General features: G+C 43.5%; 1 protein-coding gene and 1 long non-coding RNA gene across 2 annotated transcripts; one reads left to right on the top strand and one right to left on the bottom strand.

The window, feature by feature from the left end:
• Positions 1-274: 274 nt before the first annotated feature.
• Fam24a (family with sequence similarity 24 member A) lies at positions 275-2302 on the bottom strand. Its single transcript, XM_069987916.1, has 2 exons — positions 2184-2302; positions 275-678 (listed from the first exon to the last, which is right to left on the bottom strand). The coding sequence occupies exons 1-2, from the start codon at positions 2297-2299 to the stop codon at positions 486-488; spliced, it is 309 nt and encodes a 102-aa protein (XP_069844017.1). The 5' UTR covers positions 2300-2302; the 3' UTR covers positions 275-485.
• A 12666-nt stretch (positions 2303-14968) lies between these two features.
• On the top strand, positions 14969-16221 carry LOC138803838 (uncharacterized). The gene is made up of 2 exons (XR_011365074.1): positions 14969-15057; positions 15956-16221. It is a non-coding gene; the product is annotated as an uncharacterized lncRNA (long non-coding RNA).
• Positions 16222-18489: the final 2268 nt, after the last annotated feature.

The raw sequence follows: 18489 nt of genomic DNA, 5'->3' as shown, positions 1-18489 counted from the left end.
TTTTTTGGTCCGGTTGTGGGGCCTGAACTCTGGGCCTGAGCACTGTCCCTCAGCTCTTCAGCTCAAGGCCAGTGCTCTACCACTTGAGCCACAGCGCCACTTCCGGCTTTTTTCTTTTTGCTTATGTGGTGCTGAGGAATCGAACCCAGGGCCTCAGGCATGCAAGGCAAGCGCTCTACCACTGAGCCAACTTCCCAGCCCCTTTACGCTCTGTTTTTAACTCCTGTTTATCTTGCAATACAATTATACTACAAATTAATTGCCTCGAGTCCCAAAGTGGATAAGAAAAAAATGTAAACAGGACATTCTTTACCAACCACTAAAGCAAAGATGATTATTTTCATTATTGTACATTTCCAAAACTGCACAAAAACGCCACATTAACTTGTATATAATCATAGAAGCACTATAGAAATGGAGTTGAATAATAAAACATTGTACCTAGAAAGAAACGGTGCTCATGGAAGTTTTTGTGCCCACCATTCTCAGAGTCCCTCGTTAGGGTTACAAAAGCAAGGTGGCAGGGTGTCCACATCTGCATACATGGTGCATTCCTCACAGCACTGGATGGGCCGACAAGGGTCAGTGGTGATGACTCTGGCTGGAATGACCTTTGCCTGGGTGACCTTGGTTGGATTGTTATAGGGTAGATGTGAAGTACTGTATTCCTTTGCACATCTTAAGGAAAGACATAAAGCAGGAGCTTAGAACTTTCTCCCTCAGTTTGTTTCATACAAATGTCAGGGCTAATCGTGGGTGACACTAGCCTAAAAGTGAAGCTCTTTGCCTATGCCATGTTCCTTGCTCACCTCGTCTTCTATCGTTGCTATGCATGTAAAAAGGTCACAGAGCAAGGGAATGGGAAAAAAGTGCAGTGGCTCACAGCTGGGATCTTAGTTGCTCAGGAGGGCAGGGTTCAGAAAGATGGAACCCAGGCCGAGAGTCATTGAGAGCCTCATCTTTACTAATAAGTTGGGCATGGTGGCAGATTCCTATCATCCCAGCTATGTGTGGAATAAGTAAGAGGGGTCAAAATCCAAGCTGGCCCAGACAAAAATGAGAGGCCTTATTTGAAAAATAACTCAAGCAAGCATAGACATCGAACAAGATGCGCTGTACTTCTAAAGTACCATTGAAACCTCTTTGTACAACTAAAGATAATTAAAATTTTTTTTTTGCCAGTCCTGGGGCTTCAATTCAGGTCCTGGGCTCTGTCCCCAAGCCTGTCTGTGCTCAAGGCTAGCACTCTACCACTTGAGCCATAGCCCCACTTGTAACTTTTTCTGTTTTATATGGTACTGAGGAATTGAACCCAGGGCTTCATGCATGCTAGGCAAGCACTCTACCACTAAGCCACATTCCCAGCCAAAAATTATTTAAAGAAAAAAAAAAGAATACTTGAGGTGTGTGTGGCTTAGGTAGTAGAACCCTCTCTAGCAAATATGAGGCCCTGAACATCAGCTCAGTACTGAGAAAAGAAAAAAGAGTTGCAAACAGGAAGCCCAGCTGGCCGTTACAGGCCCCAACATACAGGGAGAGAGAAGGATAATCTTCAGTTGTCTGGGTCCTGCAGGAACTATCTAATTCTAAGACCTGCGATGCCACTGCTGCCAACAGCCAGGCTGTCCCATACTTCAGGATCCCCACCCTAAACTCAAATATCTCTTCTATCACATACAACCCTTGCCAATCCTTGGCCTGGATGAGTCTCTGTCCTACTGGCCTACCTCATTGTCCCCACGATCTCAGGCAATAAATGAGGGAACAGCCTAAGAACTGACGCAGGTGAGAGGTCATGGCTACCCTGTGTGAAATGGAGGCACAGCTCATTCCCACGGCATCCCCCACAGATTGCTGAGTCGACAGCACTAGGACAGGGGGCTCAGGTAAGGGGACACTGAACACCCGAAGGTAAACCCAGTGAGTTTGGGTGGCAGCAAAGCAGTGTTGATATACAAGGCCTGCAGGATGAGAAAATTCCATTTAGGAGCTCATGACCCCAAGCCAGGAGGAGAAACACTGAAGACTGTATCGACCTCCCTCTGCTTCCCACCCCTGCCCGTGTTTCTTCACCTCACCCACCGTCCACCGTGAGGCAAACGGGGCCAGTAATGGCCCTGCCCAAGCCAAGAGCCCCAGGCTCCCGTTTGAGGAGGTTTTTCACTCTTACCCACGTGACTCACTTCAGTGCCTTGGATACTTTGAAGTAAAGACAGAAGACGACGCTTATCAGCACAATTGCAGCAATCAGTAAGCTGCTAGCGATGCCAACCATAACCTTCGTCTTGAGATCGAACATCTTTCAAACCTGGTCAGAGAAATGCATCAAGCAGTGAAGTGGTTTCCTTCTCCACACAGCCATGAGCAACCTTCACAAACTCTCTCAGTGGAGGAGGAATGGACGGCATACACAGAGCACCCATTCTTCCCAGAGAGGCCTAAGCTGGCCCAGGGATGGATATGAAGGTTTATTCTTAGATGAAAAGGAACTCACATATAAAATTCAGAGAGCAGAAGCTTAGAACGACAGGCAGTAGAAACAATTTACCTTTCACAGGCAATGATGGCCTCTTCAAAATGAGGACATACATTGGAACCAGTGTTCTGACTTCCAGACACCTGGGTCTACTGAGCTATGCCCACCTTCAGTTAGAAACTTCATTTTTATATATTAGGATTCACATATTTTATGGAGTAAGGAAATTATTTTGTCAAAATGTTATCCAAACACTACTGACATGTTCAATTTCTTTTTACAACAGGGCAGAGTATAGTTTTTAAATAATCATCTAATCCTAAGGGAAAGCCTATTTTGAAAGTGATTAAGCATTTTAGAGGAAAAAAGTTTAATTGTTCCAACTGGATTATGCCATCTCAAGATTGAGGAATTTCTGGAAACTTCCAGTCAGCTCCTTGCCCAGTTTGAAATACGGTTTGGCCTACACAGATCATTAACAGATATTTTAGGAGTCTGCTGTCCCTCCTTCCTTCTTCTTCTTCCTTTTTTTTTGTTTGCCAGTCGTGGGGCTTAAACTCTGGGCCTGGGAGCTGTCCCTGAGCTCTTCGGCTCAAGGCAAGTGCTCTACTACTTAAGCCACAGCATCACTTCTGGTTGTCTGGTGGTTAATTGGAAATAAGACTCTCACAGACTTTCCTGCCCAGGCTGGCTTTGAACCGTGATCCTCAGATCTCAGCCTTCTGAGTAGCTAGAATTGCAGGCATGAACCACCAGTGTCTGGCTCTTTCTGTCTTTCTAACTCCTCCCCAAAGTGTCAGTTTGTCTGAAGTGGCACTTCAAATTGGGAACAGTGAGCCAGGAGACTAGAATAAACAAGCTGACTGTCTGACATACTTACTACAGTTAAACCATCCAGTACTGCAGGAAGAACAACTGTAAAAGAAAAAAGAAAAGGAAAAGAGAAAGCTTTCTGGAAGGGGATATGTTATCAAGAATTTTCAGACCTGTATTTTGGAAAGAGGAATGTAATCATGCCTGTTAGGAGCGAGGAAGACGGGAGCTGAAGAGCTCACACTTGAAGCCAGCTCTGCCCGCACTGGCAGCAGACAGGGGCCGCAGGCTGTGTGACCTCACCTCGCAGGTTACCAGCTCCCTCTCACAGGATTCCAAATTCTGTGTTTAGCTACCTTTCAAAGGGTTAAGTTTGACTGCTAATCAAAAGTAGTCAATTTTTATTTCAATTCATTTTTAAAATCATCTCAAGTTAAAAATGTCAGGAGGCTAAAACTTAGAAGTGTGATGATAGGAGCCTGGGCTGGGTTTTATGTTTTGGTTTTACGAGAAGTAACGTGGAGTCACTTGTTAGGACTCCAGCCCAAATTGACATTGGCTGGCGTTTTGCATTTTACAGGTAAAAGGATTACAAAAATGAAAAAGAGGATGCCCGTCAGACTTGGATAATTTTAAGAAAATCCAATGGATAGATTTATCGTGTGTGGCTGAGACAGTGGATTAAATAAGAGACTCCAGGTGCAACCAGTTGTTTTATCCTGCTTCTCACCGCTCAGTTGTAAGTATAATTGCTCCAGAAAACATCTGCTTAATGAAGATCAGGTTTGTTTATAAGTGAAAAAACATTATGTTAACTAAATTACCCTGAATATTAAAAGTGTAAAAACAACTCTTTCCATAAAAAGAAGCATCTTAACCATTAGATGGGAAGAAAATACTTCTGTTGGTCACATTTGTAGCTTCCAATGTGGATGCATTTATTTATAGGTGCAAATAAATTAGCCTTTCACACATAGACGGTACTTGAAGTTTCTGAAAATCAAGTCAGCCAGAGACACTTGTAGTTGCCTGGCTTCATATTCTTTAATCCCTCAACGCAGAGCTCAGCCTTTGCTATCTGATGCATGCCAGGAGGGGCTTGGAAAGAAGAATTTGTATGGGCTCATGAAGGAGACTTTCTTACATGCTCTGGGATTATTCTGGTAAAACAATATGACCTCACCCACTTTATATCAAATACTAAATCCTGAGTCTTAAAGATAATAAAGGACAGGCCAGGTCTGATGATCACATTTCTATCTACTGCTCTAGTGCAGCAGAACACAAAATGAATGGCTATAATATGAGTTAATGTTACACACAACAAACATGACATGTAAGTTAAAAATTCTAAGCTATATAAAATGTATGCTGGAGATCTGAAAGCAAAGGTCATAGGTGGTTCTTCAGAGGGTGGAGCACAAAGGTCACAACTCTAAGGCCAGCTTGCATGACAAGGCTCTGTCCCCCAAAAGAAAAAGAACATAAATGGTGCTGTGGCTCCAGTGGCTCAAGAGCTGAAGAGCTCAGGGAGAGCGCCCAGGCCCAGAGTTCAAGCCCTATGACCAGCAACAACAACAAAATAAAAAGGAAAAAAAAAAAGATAAGAGTGGGCTGGGAAGGTGGCTCAGTGGTAGAGCGCTTGCCTTGCATGCCTGAGGCCCTGGGTTCGATTCCTCAGCACCACATAAGCAAAAAGAAAAAAAGCCAGAAGTGGTGCTGTGGCTCAAGTGGTACAGTGCTAGCCTTGAGCTGAAGAGCTGAGGGACAGCGCCCAGGCCCAGAGTTCAGGCCCCACGACTGGACCCCCCCTCCAAAAAAAAAAAAGATAAGAGTTCCAGGTTTTCCAAGAAAAATCTGTTAAAAAAATTAAAGGATTCTTTCCATATTGTTAAAACTATGAAATAAAAGTCTTGTCTAACACACACATACAATCCAAACCAATAAACTGCATTAGAAATCTTTTAAACATTTTAAACACATAAGCAACACAAGTATAGATAAGTTTCTGTAAGAATGAAGACATTGCCGAAAACATAACTTACAAATGTGTAATGTTAACTCTTAGTGTACAGTTCTGGATTTATACCAACCAGGGCAGTAAATGAACACTGAGGTCACTTTGATTCTCCAGAGAGCATTAAATACTTGCTTTTCATACATATTTTTGGGATTTGGCTTTGTAATAAATATCTGAGCTGCACTGTACATGTTGAGCACTTATCTTTCCCTATTGGAAAGTCTTTCTCCAGAGTCGTTATGTTTTGGAAGCTTCCTGGTGGGAGAAGGGTTTGGATTTTTGAAGCATCTGTTAACAAAGCAAGCTTATTGTTGACAAGCTTCTGGAGCTTATATATTCATTTATCAATGTAGTCCTTAAGCCTCTTCCATCCGTTCCGTGTTAACTATCTTACGGCAGTGATGGCTTGTAACCATATATTCCTTATTTTTTTATTGGAGCATTCTAATGTTTCTTTTAATTATGAATGATAGCTTCCTAGTAGCAGTAATCTATGTTGACAGTTATTTTCACTCAGGATTTGAAATACATTATTCCCTATCCTTCCTTCTAATTTCTGTTGAGAAATCTGCTGTTACTCCGATGGGTTTGCCTTTATATGGGGCTCAGCTTTCTGTCTTGCAGTAGTTTTTTCTTGTCTTGTTTGATATAAGTCTCCTGTACCTGGACCACTGTCTCTTTCTCAAGATTTAGGAACTTAAAAAAAAAAAGTATGTTTTCTATGCCTTTAACTTGAACCTATTCTTCCAGGCCCATCGTTTGCAGGTTTGGTCTTTTCCTTGTACTCCGAAAGGCCTTGTGTACGCCCCCACCTTTTTTATTGTCAAGGTGATGTACAGAGGGGTTACAGTTATATAAGTAAAGGTAATAAGTACATTTATTGTCAGACTTCCCTCATTTTTCCTCCACTTTCCCTCCCCAACCCCTCCCCGCCCCCAAGTTGTACAGATCATTTCCAACATACTGCCTTGTGTATATTGCGGTTGCATTGGTTCCCCCTTGTCCTTTGTCTCACCATTCTGTTGTTCCCCTTCCCTTCCCTCATTCAGATAAATGTATATACAATACCAGGGAACCAAAATCAAATACAGTGACAACTGGGGATATACCATAGGGGAAAGAGCAACTTTTTTTTCTTTGAGTGCTCTAATTCCTCTACCTTGTGCTCCAGCATTGATAATCTTTCTTCAGCTTGATATAGTCTGTTGAGAAAGGCTTTCAACACAGTATTTTAAAATTTGAGTTATTGAACTTTTCACTTCCAGAATTCTTTTTTTTTCAATTTTTCTGTCTTTTTGAAATCCTCTTTCATATTCTTCATGTTTTCCTTATTTAATCCAGCTGTTTATTTGTGTTCTCTTGGAATTTTTTCATGAGGTTTGTTTATGACCTCCTTCACTGATCATTCTTGGAGATTTATCCACTTTGTTGTTGTTGATTCTTAGAGGGGTTGTGTTTTCCTTTTTTTTCTTTGTGTGTGTGTGTGTGTGTGTGTGTGTGTGTGTGTGTGTGTGTGTGTGTGTGTGTTTCTATATTTGGATTTGTGCACTTGAAGCTAGGTCATGGTTGGAAGATTTAGTCCTTTCATTTAATGTCCAGAGCTCTGTGTGTACTGGCTGAGTTAAGGTATAGTGTTTCATCACTAGACAGAAGGCATTGACTTAGCTCCAGCTGCCAAACTTTACCCACAAGACCCAATTCCCAGCACCTCTCCAAGTACAAGTGGCTTGCCTCTCTTGTAATTACTAGTATGCAGGTGCTATATGTAGGTCGAGGGTAAGGCTGGCCAAGAGTTGTTAGTTGATAGTGTCTGTGCTGCTTTCACCTTAGAAGGTTCCCTTCTTTGTGAACCTGAAGTGACTTCTGGTCGCAAGTAGCTTCATAGTCTGTTGGTCAGGGAGATTCCCACTTGCTTTACAGGGCCCCCTAGTTTGTGACACCAAAGGCAGGAAGTATCCAAGCCTAGAGGTATCTCCAGAATGCACAAGTAGAGAAAGTAAACAGAGCACTGGGTTCTGTGCTGGTGGTGGAGAACTGAGGGACTCAAGCACTCTGCCTGCTGGACTCAGTGCATTCAGGCCCTGCCTGTTCACTGTCCTGGGGAGGGAAGAGGCTGGGGAATTACATGACTTCTAGGTCTTGTGTCCTCAGCTTTACATGGAAGCAAAAGCTGACAGCCAGAGACATAGCTATTATAGACCTCTAAGAAGGCCTTAAGGGGAAGACATTCTTGAGCATGCTCAATTAAGGAACCTGTTCCTGACCAAGTTTAATTCAAGTTCATAGCTAAAGCTAATGGACACATTTTTGGCATACTTAGAACATGACTATGAGGCCTATATTCAAAAGTTTGAAATGATGGGCAGAAACCTTTTGGGCAAGCTCCATCTGTATCCTATGGATAGGTCCAGGCACCTCCCAAATCATTACCTACAGACGTGCAACACAGAACTCAGAAAGAAGAAGGCTCCAGAGACCATGGCGATTCCTCTATTTTTCTGGATATGGACGTTCTACCCAAACCTGTGATTTGAGTCTCAGTTGACTGAACACATTTCTGTATCAGCCACTATGTGTACGAGTCTTTCTCTCAGTACAGTCGATCTGGTTCTCTGTGGTTGGCCTTTATTTATTGTGCCTGCTTTTACAGGCAAGAGTGTTTAGCTCATTTTGGTGAAGGGGCCAACGCAGATTCTCACCCACAGTGAGGGGGTCCTTTGAACCCCAGTTTCCAGCTCAGCCCCGGGCCCTGCAGTCTTGGCCCTCACCCCACCTTGTAACCCCTCTGTAGCAACAAAGATTTCATTTTGGCTAATTTCTTTCCATCTCCCTGTAATAAGCTACATCTAGAAGATTGTCATATCTTAATAGAAGCCATCAAGCCTTGTCTTACATGTGTGGCGCAGTGCCACACTATCCACCTTCACCCAGGTAAGGCTTTTGACCCACAAGCTCTTAGATACGCATAACTTCTTTGTGCTTTTGGAGAAGAGCAGAGGTTTAAGTAGGTAAGACCACCTTATTTATGTGATAAATAAACTGCAGAGCAATTTATTCCACCTGCGATTGATTACTCTCCTCCAGTGAAGAGAATTGCAGTACTGACAATCAACCTGTGATGATTGTTGTAAAGGGAACACTCTATTTTGAGGTGGCTTCTAATAAAGCAGTCACACAGCTGTTGTATTCTCACACAAATCTATGTCTGACTGGAATTGGTAAGTTTCCACGGAGGCCGGTAGGAAACATTTGCCAGATGATTTTGACAGATGGAAAGCGCGAAGGACAGCTAGTCCTCAAAGCTGCCCGGCCATTTGGCAAGGTAGAGAGGCCATGATGTTTTTCATGCTTACTGTGTATCAGGAGAAGGAGAGAAAATGGAAGGAGGAAGAGAGAATGTAGTGTGCGTTCTTTATTCCAGGCAGATTGAACCATCGTTCAGGCAGGCCAAAGATAATTTGAATCATAGGAGGAATAATAGTCATATTTTAAGCATAAGTTCTTTGTTCACATAGTCATTATCATCATCATCATGAGCACCAGCAGCTCATTCTCCCGTGGTGGTGCTTATTTATACACCCACTTGATAAAAGTGGCCTCTGACCAAATGTGTCATCAAGATTTTCTAAGAGAGCCTCAGGCTTACAAGAATGCCAGTCCCTGGGAAGTGTAGGCCCAAAGCCCTGTAGAAGTTTTGGTGAGGAGGGAGCCTGACTTAAATCACTTTCCCTTCAGAGGGAAAGAGCATTGAGTGGACATTTCCTGTGTGCCAGGAGTGTGGTAAGTCTTCCTGTTCAGAATATTATGAATGTCCCTACAATAGGAAGTAGCCCTTTGTAGCTCCATTTTACAGACCAGGACACTGAAGGGTGCCATCTTGGCTCTTCATGCTTCAGTTTTCATATCTGTCAGCTTTAGCTTTTGTGCCCTGACTGTTTCCTTAAAACTCAGAATATTGTTAAGACATGTTGGAGGTAGTAAGATCATTTAGTTAGATTCTAATGACTTGTCAATATATATATATTTGTTGGCTGTGGGGCTTGAACTCTGGCCTGGGTGCTGTCCCTGAGCTCTTTAGCTCAAGGTGAGCACTCTACCACTTGATGGTTAATTGGGATAAGAGTCTCATGGACTTTCCTTGTGCAGGCTGGCTTTGAACCATGATCCTCAGATCTCAGCCTCCTGAGTAGCTAGGATTACAGGCGTGAGCCACCGGCGCCTGGCTTTAAAATATTTTTGATGTATGAAATAATATAATTTTAGTGCTCTGAGTTACTGCTCTATCTGGACTGAGGGGTTCAGGTACACTGTCGCCACATGACAATGTTCAGTTAGGAATAATTTTCCATACCATATGCCAACACCTAATGGGTTCTAGGTCCTTTTTAGGAATCCACAGTTCCTGCCTTCCTGGAACTCATGAACACCTTGAGAAACCAACCTTTTGATAAACCCACAAGAGACTAAATAGAGCAACCAAGTAATGATGGGAATGAAGGGAAGCTGGGAGAGGGCCTGGCTTCTTCACGGTGGCCAAGCTCAGGAAGGCCAAGCTCATTCATTCCTCTGAAATGTTGCTGATTCAATAGGAAGGAATTTACTTGGAAAAATAAAGCCTTCGTGTGAGAGATAATGGGAGAAAGACAAAACACATGGTTATTTCAAGTCAGCGCATAGGATTCAGTGAATTTTGGTAGGTTCCTAGACTCAATGTCTAGTCAACAAGGTTGAACACAAATTGGGAATTTCTTAGGGTAAACACACAGATTTTCATATAGCTATATAACATGTGTAAATTCATAAGAAAAGCAGTGGGAAGAGACAGGAATCAGTGAGGATTTTACAGAGGCAGTGACATTAAATGAAGCCTCAAAAGTAGACAAAGGAGGAGAGAGCCTGGAGAGCCATTTAACTTAGGTAGGGAAGCATGAGAATACATGCATTGTAGAGAAAGGCAGAAGCAGATGGTGAGCCAGAAAGAGGAGTTATGTTGGGATTCAGATAGGATGGCATTGTAGATGTGACATTTTGTGAGGCACTCATTCGCAGATCTGGGCAAAGTTTTAGGGTTGGTTGACACAGTGTTGTGGCCACTAAACAGAGTATATATTTTAAAAATTCACAAATACAGTCTTCTGTTTCGGGGAATATGCACTTTCCTTATTCTAAGGAGAACGAAACCTGTGGACATCACATATAAAACAAATGGAGAGAAGGTCTACTAGTTGGGGATGTTGGGATCCAAAGAATGCCTTGTTGGAGAGTTTTCTGGGTTTTATTTTTGCTTCAAACTCCTAGACTTGGAGCTCAAGATTTTCACGACCTGGAAACACTGAGGGGGTCAGGCAAAAATAGCCAGCAAAATCATATTCTGTCTAACCAAAGGACCAGGAAATGGACAATCTAACACCACCGAAAACTTTTAGACAATATCTGCAGTATTCCATCCATCTACTTTTATTCTGCCATCAAAGCTTGAGTAGAGAGCTTGGACGGCCACTCCTAAAACTGTTAAGTATTACATTAGATCACCCCTCCATTCCAGGGTAGTGTTAGAGAAGGCTGAATAGAGCTGAGAGTCACCCTGGGTGGTATTCATCCCTGAATCCCTGTAGTGTCATTGGTTATCCCAAGGGGAGACTAGACATCCAATCTGACTCTATGGTAATGAGCTACTCTTCCACTTAACCTTGGGGAGGTGGTAATCAGAGGAGGCCTGGCTGGAAATTACAACTTTAGTCAAGATCTCTGCCCAGCAGAATCTGCAGAAAATAAAGCATAAGGAGATTTTTCTGAAATCTCTAAGAACTTGGTTGAACTCCTGGAGGTAAAACTCAGGAGAGTGTGCTCCTGATCTCCTACAAAACAAAGCCCTGGGTATCCAGGGCTTTTTAAACTCTCAAGCTAGTCCTTATCCAACCTCTAGCATTCATTGCCATTTAGTTTCTGTTGCTGGCTCTGGTGCTGACTTCTGCTCCAGAGACTCAGTGATTCTCTTTTTTCATCTTCCTGTCCCATTTTGCTAGTGGCTTGTTTGTCCTGATTCCAATTCTCCCATTGACTTAAAGGTGGTTGGTTTTCAGTTTGTTCAGCTTTGCTTCTTGCTGTGAACATGAGTGGCAACTCACAAACTCTTTACACATTGGAGCAGAGACAGAAAAACCTGTGTTCATGTCTATACATTAGTATTTTTTTTCCTCTTCCTCTGGGACCTGTCTCAACTTCAGGGTTTTATTTTCTTCTGTCTGCTTACAACGGCTGCTCAGCCTCTCTAGGGAACCATTTTAATTAGCTGCATAATTTATCTTTGGTTCTTTTTACTAGTCCTTACCTTCATTGATAATCTCTACAATGAGATATTATTCTTACTCTTCCTTTTAGCTCTTTAGAAAAGCTTTAACATAGTTCAAATGTTTATATTTTTTCAGGAAACATTTTTATTGATTGTTCCCCTGCCTTTTGTGCATTCTACTTTATTGTTTATAGTTTTCCTCTTTTTTTGGTACAAATTAGACATTTAAAATAATGTTTCTGCCTCTTAGAATCATATGGTTTGTTGAGTGACTTTCCTTAACGAATTTGGTAGTGTCTGTATTCTTTGTAGTATGTAAACACTGAAAATTTTGATTAGTGGGAGTAGGCAAAGCTATCCTAAAATGCTTGGGAAAAAATATCCTATTCTTTACTTTGTGGGTATGTGAAATGTGCCCCAACACTCTGCTAAACAGTTTAACTGTTAGCATTCCCTTCTTGCGTTAAGAAGAGTCTCAAGGTCAGGTAGAGGTGAGAGCTTAGAGCCATGTCACTTCTATGTTGAGCCTGTTTATAACTCTAGTCAGGCCTGTAGCCTTACATGGGTGTGGTTTTTTACACTTCCAGGAATATGTCAGCTTTTCAAAATCCATGTTTTGGGGAATTTGTGGCATGTCATGTCCCCAGCTTTTCCTTTCAGCTTTTGGCTAGTCTATCATTTGCCCCAAATGTTACCCATCACCTTTGGCAGCTGGTTGTTAACATCATGGCCTACAATTGTTTTCACTAAAGCTCTCTGCAGACAAGAATTACTGTATTGAGTGATCTTCAAATACAGACAGCTTCAAGTAAGGTCTCAGGTAATGAATAGACAGTTCAAAGAATAGCAGTCCTTTGATAAGGATACTTTGAAATTCTGTGTCTCTGGTAGTGGCCACACTGGAATGTGGGCAGTTATTCTTATGGCTACTATGGAGCTAAGGGTGAATAACAGTACAGAGCCACAGAACTGGCTGTATACCTTGGATGCTGCTGATTTCCAAAGTTCTGGAAAAGTCTGATCCTGACTTTTTTGGGTAGATTTTTCATTGTTTTTATGGAGAGAATTTCCCAACTATTCTGTACTATTTCTGTTGATATCTCTTCTGGTACTCTTGTTTTTTCCCCCCAGTCCTGGGGCTTGAACTCAGCACCTGGGTACTGTTCCTGAGCTCCTTTTGCTCAAGGCTAGCGCTCTACCACTTGAGCCACAGTCCCACTTCCAGCTTTTTCTATGTATGTGGTACTAAGGAATTGAACCTTGGGCTTCATGAATGCTAGGCAAGCACTCTACCACTAAGCCACATTCCCAGCTCCTCAGTTAGGTTTTGACCAGAACATCCAGAAAAATAACTGTGATAATTTTAAAAAATTATGAGAATTAAAATAATTCCTTCATGTAATTGAGTTGGCTTTCCTGGGTTCAAATGTCTTTGAAATCATGGAAATACAGCTAAAATTGGCATCCTTTTAAGTCACTTTTGAATTATTCACTTGAGCCACAAAGTATGATCTGGTGCCAAATGCATCTATATTTGAATTTTCTTAAATGTTTCTATATTATTTTACCATGTGCCTAAAATACTAAGTCTAAGCATATATTGACCTTTTAATTGCCATTTAAAGTATTGACGTGTTTTTAGATATTAGCCTCACGACACTACTGCCATTTTGTTTAACAAAAAAAACTACCCAAATTTGTTTTTAATGAGCAGTCAAACCTTGTGTTTTTTGGTTTGTTTTTTTTGTTTGTTTGTTTTTTGAAGGACAAAAAATATCTGAAAAGGGAAGACTGAGAATTATATGACTTAAGTAAGTCTTTGGGAATTCCTATTTCTATTGGTGCTAAGATACCTGAGCATAGAATGGAATTCAGAACTCCATGAAACAGGGCTGCTGTCTTAAGAGCTGATGTCACACAGCATGTTTCCTGACCGGAAAGATGCTAGAGCTTCGAGGGGCTGTCCCTTCCACCAGCTCGGTTGGAAGACTGTGTATATGAAATTGCGTTCTTCAGCCTTGGATCTTAATAAATAAGAGTTTGTGTCTCAAAGGTTTGAGAAATTCCTGATACATAATTATTATTTTTTAAACCCTTGGCCTTCATCTAGCAATGAAGACAGAAGGAAGTGAGTATGTTTTGGCAGTTAGATTGTTTCTTCACTCACCAGTTTCTTTGTCTCCCTATACAGTCAGAGAGGTAAAGAAATTGATTGTTCTGAATTGGATTTCCTAGGAGTATTTAAGATTTAAAAGGAAAATGGGCAGTTTTGAGTAGAAGAATTGAAAACTACTTTTTCCTGAAACATGCTTTAAAAATGAAATGGATTTGCTGATTCTCTGCTTTCTGGAGACAATAACATTTTAAATCAGTCATTTCCATAGGAGACTTCAGAGACTGATGATGTACGCAACAAGGGACAATTCTGAGTGTGGGCATAGTTCAGGAGGCCCAGGCATCTGGAAGTCAAGCTACTACTACCTCCAGTGAAAGTCTGTGTGTTATTTAAGTGTGCAGCACCACCTGTGACAGGTAAAAATCCTTTCCACTATTTGTCCTCTGTCCTCATCTCCTGATCTCTGGATTTCCTAGAGAAAACTTTTATTTTCCTTTCTTTTCTTTCCTTCTTTCCTTTCCTTTCCTTTCCTTTCCTTTCCTTTCCTTTCCTTTCCTTTCCTTTCCTTCCTTCCTTCCTTCCTTCCTTCCTTCCTTCCTCCCTCCCTTCCTTCCTTTCTTCTTTCTTTTCTCTCTCTCTCTCTCTTTCTTTCTTCTTTCTTTCTTTCTTTCTTTCTTTCTTTCTTTCTTTCTTTCTTTCTTTCTTTCTTTCTTTCTTTCTTTCTTTCTTTCTTTCTTTTTCTATCCTTCCTTCCTTGCTTTTTTTTTTTTGCTGGTCCTGGAGCTTGAATTCTGGGCCTGGGTGCTGTCCCTGGGCCTCTTTGTACTCAAGGCTAGCTCTTTACCACTTAAGCCACAATGCCACTTCTGGCTTTTTCTGAGTAGTTAAGTGGAGATAAATGTCTCATGGGCTTTCCTGCCTGGGCTAGCTTTGAACCATGATCCTCAGATTTCAGCCACCTGAATAGCTAAAATTATGGGCTTGAGCCACTGGCACCTGGCTTGAGAAATCTTTTCTTTTTTTAATCTCAGAATAAACCTCCTTGCCACCCATGGGCCAATTTAGCCCTCCTTGGGAAGTGTCTCATGCTTTACATGTATGAAGATCCATGTTTGGGGTCCGTTCCTCCTCCACTGAGGAAGCTTGTGGAGGTTGCTAATGGCTGTGTGGGGAGGAAGACCACCTTTTCTGCTTACTGCTCTTCTCTACCCAGATATGTCTAAGCACATGGACCTCCGGATGGTAATGATTATCATCATTGGTGGTGGGATCCTAGCAGCCATGCTGCTGTTGATCAGCGTTATCTTCTGCCTTTACTTCAAAGTGTCCAAGACAATCAAGTGAGTCACGTGGGTAAGAGTGAAAAAACCTCAAGTGGGAGCCTGGGGCTCTTGGGTCAAGCAGGTTTATTTCTGACCCAGGTGGCGGCACCGTGGGTGAGGTGTGGGAAGCAAAGGCAGGTTGGTATAGAATCTTGGAGGTTTCTGTTGTTGTTGCTTTGTCATTCTGGTTTGGAGTTGTGAGCTCCTAAATGGAATTTTCTCAGCCTGCATGCCACATATGTCAACATGGCTTTGCGGTCACCCAGACGCACTGGGTTTCAAGTGCTTGGCCGTCCCCTTACCTGAGCCCCTTCTGTCCCCATGCTGTGGACCAAACCATCTGTGGGGGGTGCTGTGGGAAGGTGCTCTGACTCCTTGTCACACAGGCAACCCGAGCCCCTCACTTGAGTCTGTGAGTCCATTCCTAGGATGGTCCTCATTCATTGCCTGTGGCCTTGGGAACAGAGGCAGAGGCTCTGCCCAGGACAGGTGACAAGGGGTTGTACAACCAACAAAGAGATACTCGAGTTTGTGGAGAAAAGCCTTAACCATGGGAGAAGCCGGACGTCGGCAGTAGCAGTGTCCTAGGTGTAGGGAGTCGGATGGTGCCAGGGCACAGGTAACTGCAGCTGATTTCCCATCATTCCTCTTATTTGAGGCTGTGCAGTGACCACTGTGCGGTCCCAGCTTGCAGTTCATACTCCCTTCCTTTGTCATCTGATTTCACATGCCTCGCAGTTATAGGAGAAAAAAGAGATGGGCAAGGAAGTTGGCACAGGTCAGACAGTTTGACTCTAAGGCGGGTACCACCTGTGAATAGCTGCAGCCCTGAACAGCCCAGCTTGGCCTTGATAATTAGAGAAATGCGCTGAGAAGAAAAAATGGTAAGCTCTGGCTCTCTCTGTCTTCCCTTCAGATGCGCAGAGGAGTGCGGCGTGATACCCCTGTCCTGTGTCAGCTCAGCCAGGGTCGCCCAGTCGCGGATGTTCCCAGCCACCTTCATCTCCAACGACTCTCCTTACCAGGCCGTCAAGTGCTGTGATAAGTACAACTCATATACCGGAGTGGGCAGAATGCAACCTTGCCTCTGTACCTCAAAGGAGGGCATTTGACGTGGGAATGGTGGGCAGAAAAACTGTCAAGAGCACTATTTCTTCCTTGGAACAATGTTTTCTTATCCAATTCAATTTCTATGGTGTCTTAATTTATGCTGCTTGCTATATACTTTAAATATGCAATGATGAAAGTTGTCCTCTCTTCTTCAGTATGTCTCTTTGTTTCATATACTCCTTATTTAAAAATATGTATTAACTGCTATGAGATTCAAGGAAACAATCCTGTAGTATTTTACCTACAAGAAGGAGAGAGAGAGAGAGACAGGCAGACAGACAGACAGAAGTATAAATGGATCTCAAGGCTTTCCCAGTTTCAACCACCTCTAGGTGTACAAAACTGGAGCTGTGTGTGTGTGTGTGTGTGTGTGTGTGTGTGTGTGTGTGTCTGTCTGTCTGTCTGTCTTCTGAGAATCTGTTTGCTCTTGATCTAACTTGTCCAATGATCTGATGGGGACATAGTATGCACAGCAAAACCTGGCACCTCTGGGTTCAGTTGTCTAACTTATGTAGTGTTGGGGGTCAGCAGGGGGGTCTGAGAAGGTCATAGAGAATATTAGAGACTCCTCCTGTGGGCTTCCTCAGTGTGTTCAGAAGCTGGTGAGTTCCTGGGGTTACTCTCTGACAGATTGCTGACTGAGCCATCAGCCTCTTCAACTGTCACCGGAACCTTCAACCCAAGGCCCAGATTCTCCAAGCATCTCATGGAATATGCCTCTTTGACACATGTGCTCTTCCTGTCCAGCCCTTTCTTGGAGCCCATTTCTAAGCACAGATGTCTCAACTCTGTCCCAGATACCTGTGGGTGGCATAGATACCCATAATAAAAACAGCAATTGATTAGTAACAAAAGTGAGAAAACAATTGTAGGAAGCCACTGTGTGACCTCTCAGTTATGGAGTCCTCCGTGCTGTGAAATGAAACTCAGAAGGAGGGCCCTCTAATGGCTGGTCTTCGTCCTGGGGAAGAGCTCTGACTGGGAGTCCTTAGGACATTCGTGATGGAAAAGCATGTGGCTGGTGGTATGGGTTTTGCCATCCTGCAGGAATCACCGTTGGGTGGGATAGCGGTTCCCTTGACAGCACGCCCTGCCCCAGGGAGCCTTAAAGAAGCCAAATCACATCTGCACCTCCTCCGGAGACCCTTGAGGTAAGGCGGCAGGTGTCTCCAGAAGCAGATAGCGACCGTCACCATCTCTTCCCTGGCTTCGATTTTCTTTTGTTGAAATTTTCAGCAAGTGGCTAACAAATGGAGCACATGTAACACAATTCGGACCAAGCTTAGCTCAGGGAGCAGTGGCAACCTGGTTTAGGGGTCAGGGAACACAAGGCAGGTGTGATGAGGGGTCTCCAGGGCCCCTCCAGGTAGATAGGACAGAACCCATGTAGGGCTTTAGATCCCACAGATGTCCCTATGGGGCTTTCACTTGGAGAAGTCTCTTGACTTGTAGCCTCAGTTTCCTTGATGTAAAGATGAGACCATCATAAGGGACCAGAAAGACTCAGCAGGAGGTCTGCCTACCCCCATAGCAACCCACAATTTATAACCAGAAGCCTGAGGCTCACCTCTCTCCTGCCTGGACACTCGCCCCCACCCCACCCCACCCTGACTTCTCTTCTACCAGGCTCCCATCCCAGTTTGACCAAAAAGTTCTCTCTCAGTGGTGATCAGGGAATGTGGAAGTTAGGAGATCCTGGTGTGGGTGGTGAGGGGTTCAGAGACAAAGCCAATGGTAAAGAGAGTACGGTGGCTACAGCTCACAGTGAGCAGCCCCTAGTGATGAAAGGGTGTCAGCCCATATATGTATTCTCCCTCTCTGTCACCCCCCGGTACCAGGTCCCTGCCTCTGTGACTACCCAGACAGACAAGACCCCAACAGAGCAGAGCAGGGCTCTGGCATCCCAGGCGCTGTTTGGTAGCATTTGGCGTGGGACTTTGTCTGGCCAGAGAGCCAACTAGGGCCACCAGGACTGCGCCTCCCAGCCCGCTTCACGGTCCATTGAAGGGTCTTAAAATGCACAGCAGGCAGAACAACCTAGAAGGGTCTAGGGTGATCAGGAAGGTCCCAGCTTTAGGAGACAGACACACCCACCCACCTGTCTACACAGGACATCTTTACACATTAGCCAGGCAGGAGAAGCCAGGCATGGGGAGGGGCGGGGGGGGGCAGGGGGGAGATGGGAAGGGGAAACAGAGGAGGAGGCAACAATGCTTGATAAGAAATGTACTCATTACCTTACTCATACACACACACACACACACACACACACACACACACACACACACACACACACATGTCCACAGGACCTTAGAATACAATTTCTTTCTCCTGTGACCT

This window comes from Dipodomys merriami, unplaced genomic scaffold, assembly GCF_024711535.1.
Source record: "Dipodomys merriami isolate MVZ:Mamm:240054 unplaced genomic scaffold, mDipMer1.0.p SCAF_35, whole genome shotgun sequence".
Classification (NCBI taxonomy): Eukaryota; Metazoa; Chordata; class Mammalia; order Rodentia; family Heteromyidae; genus Dipodomys; species Dipodomys merriami.
This window is presented reverse-complemented; position numbering and strand designations above follow the sequence as displayed.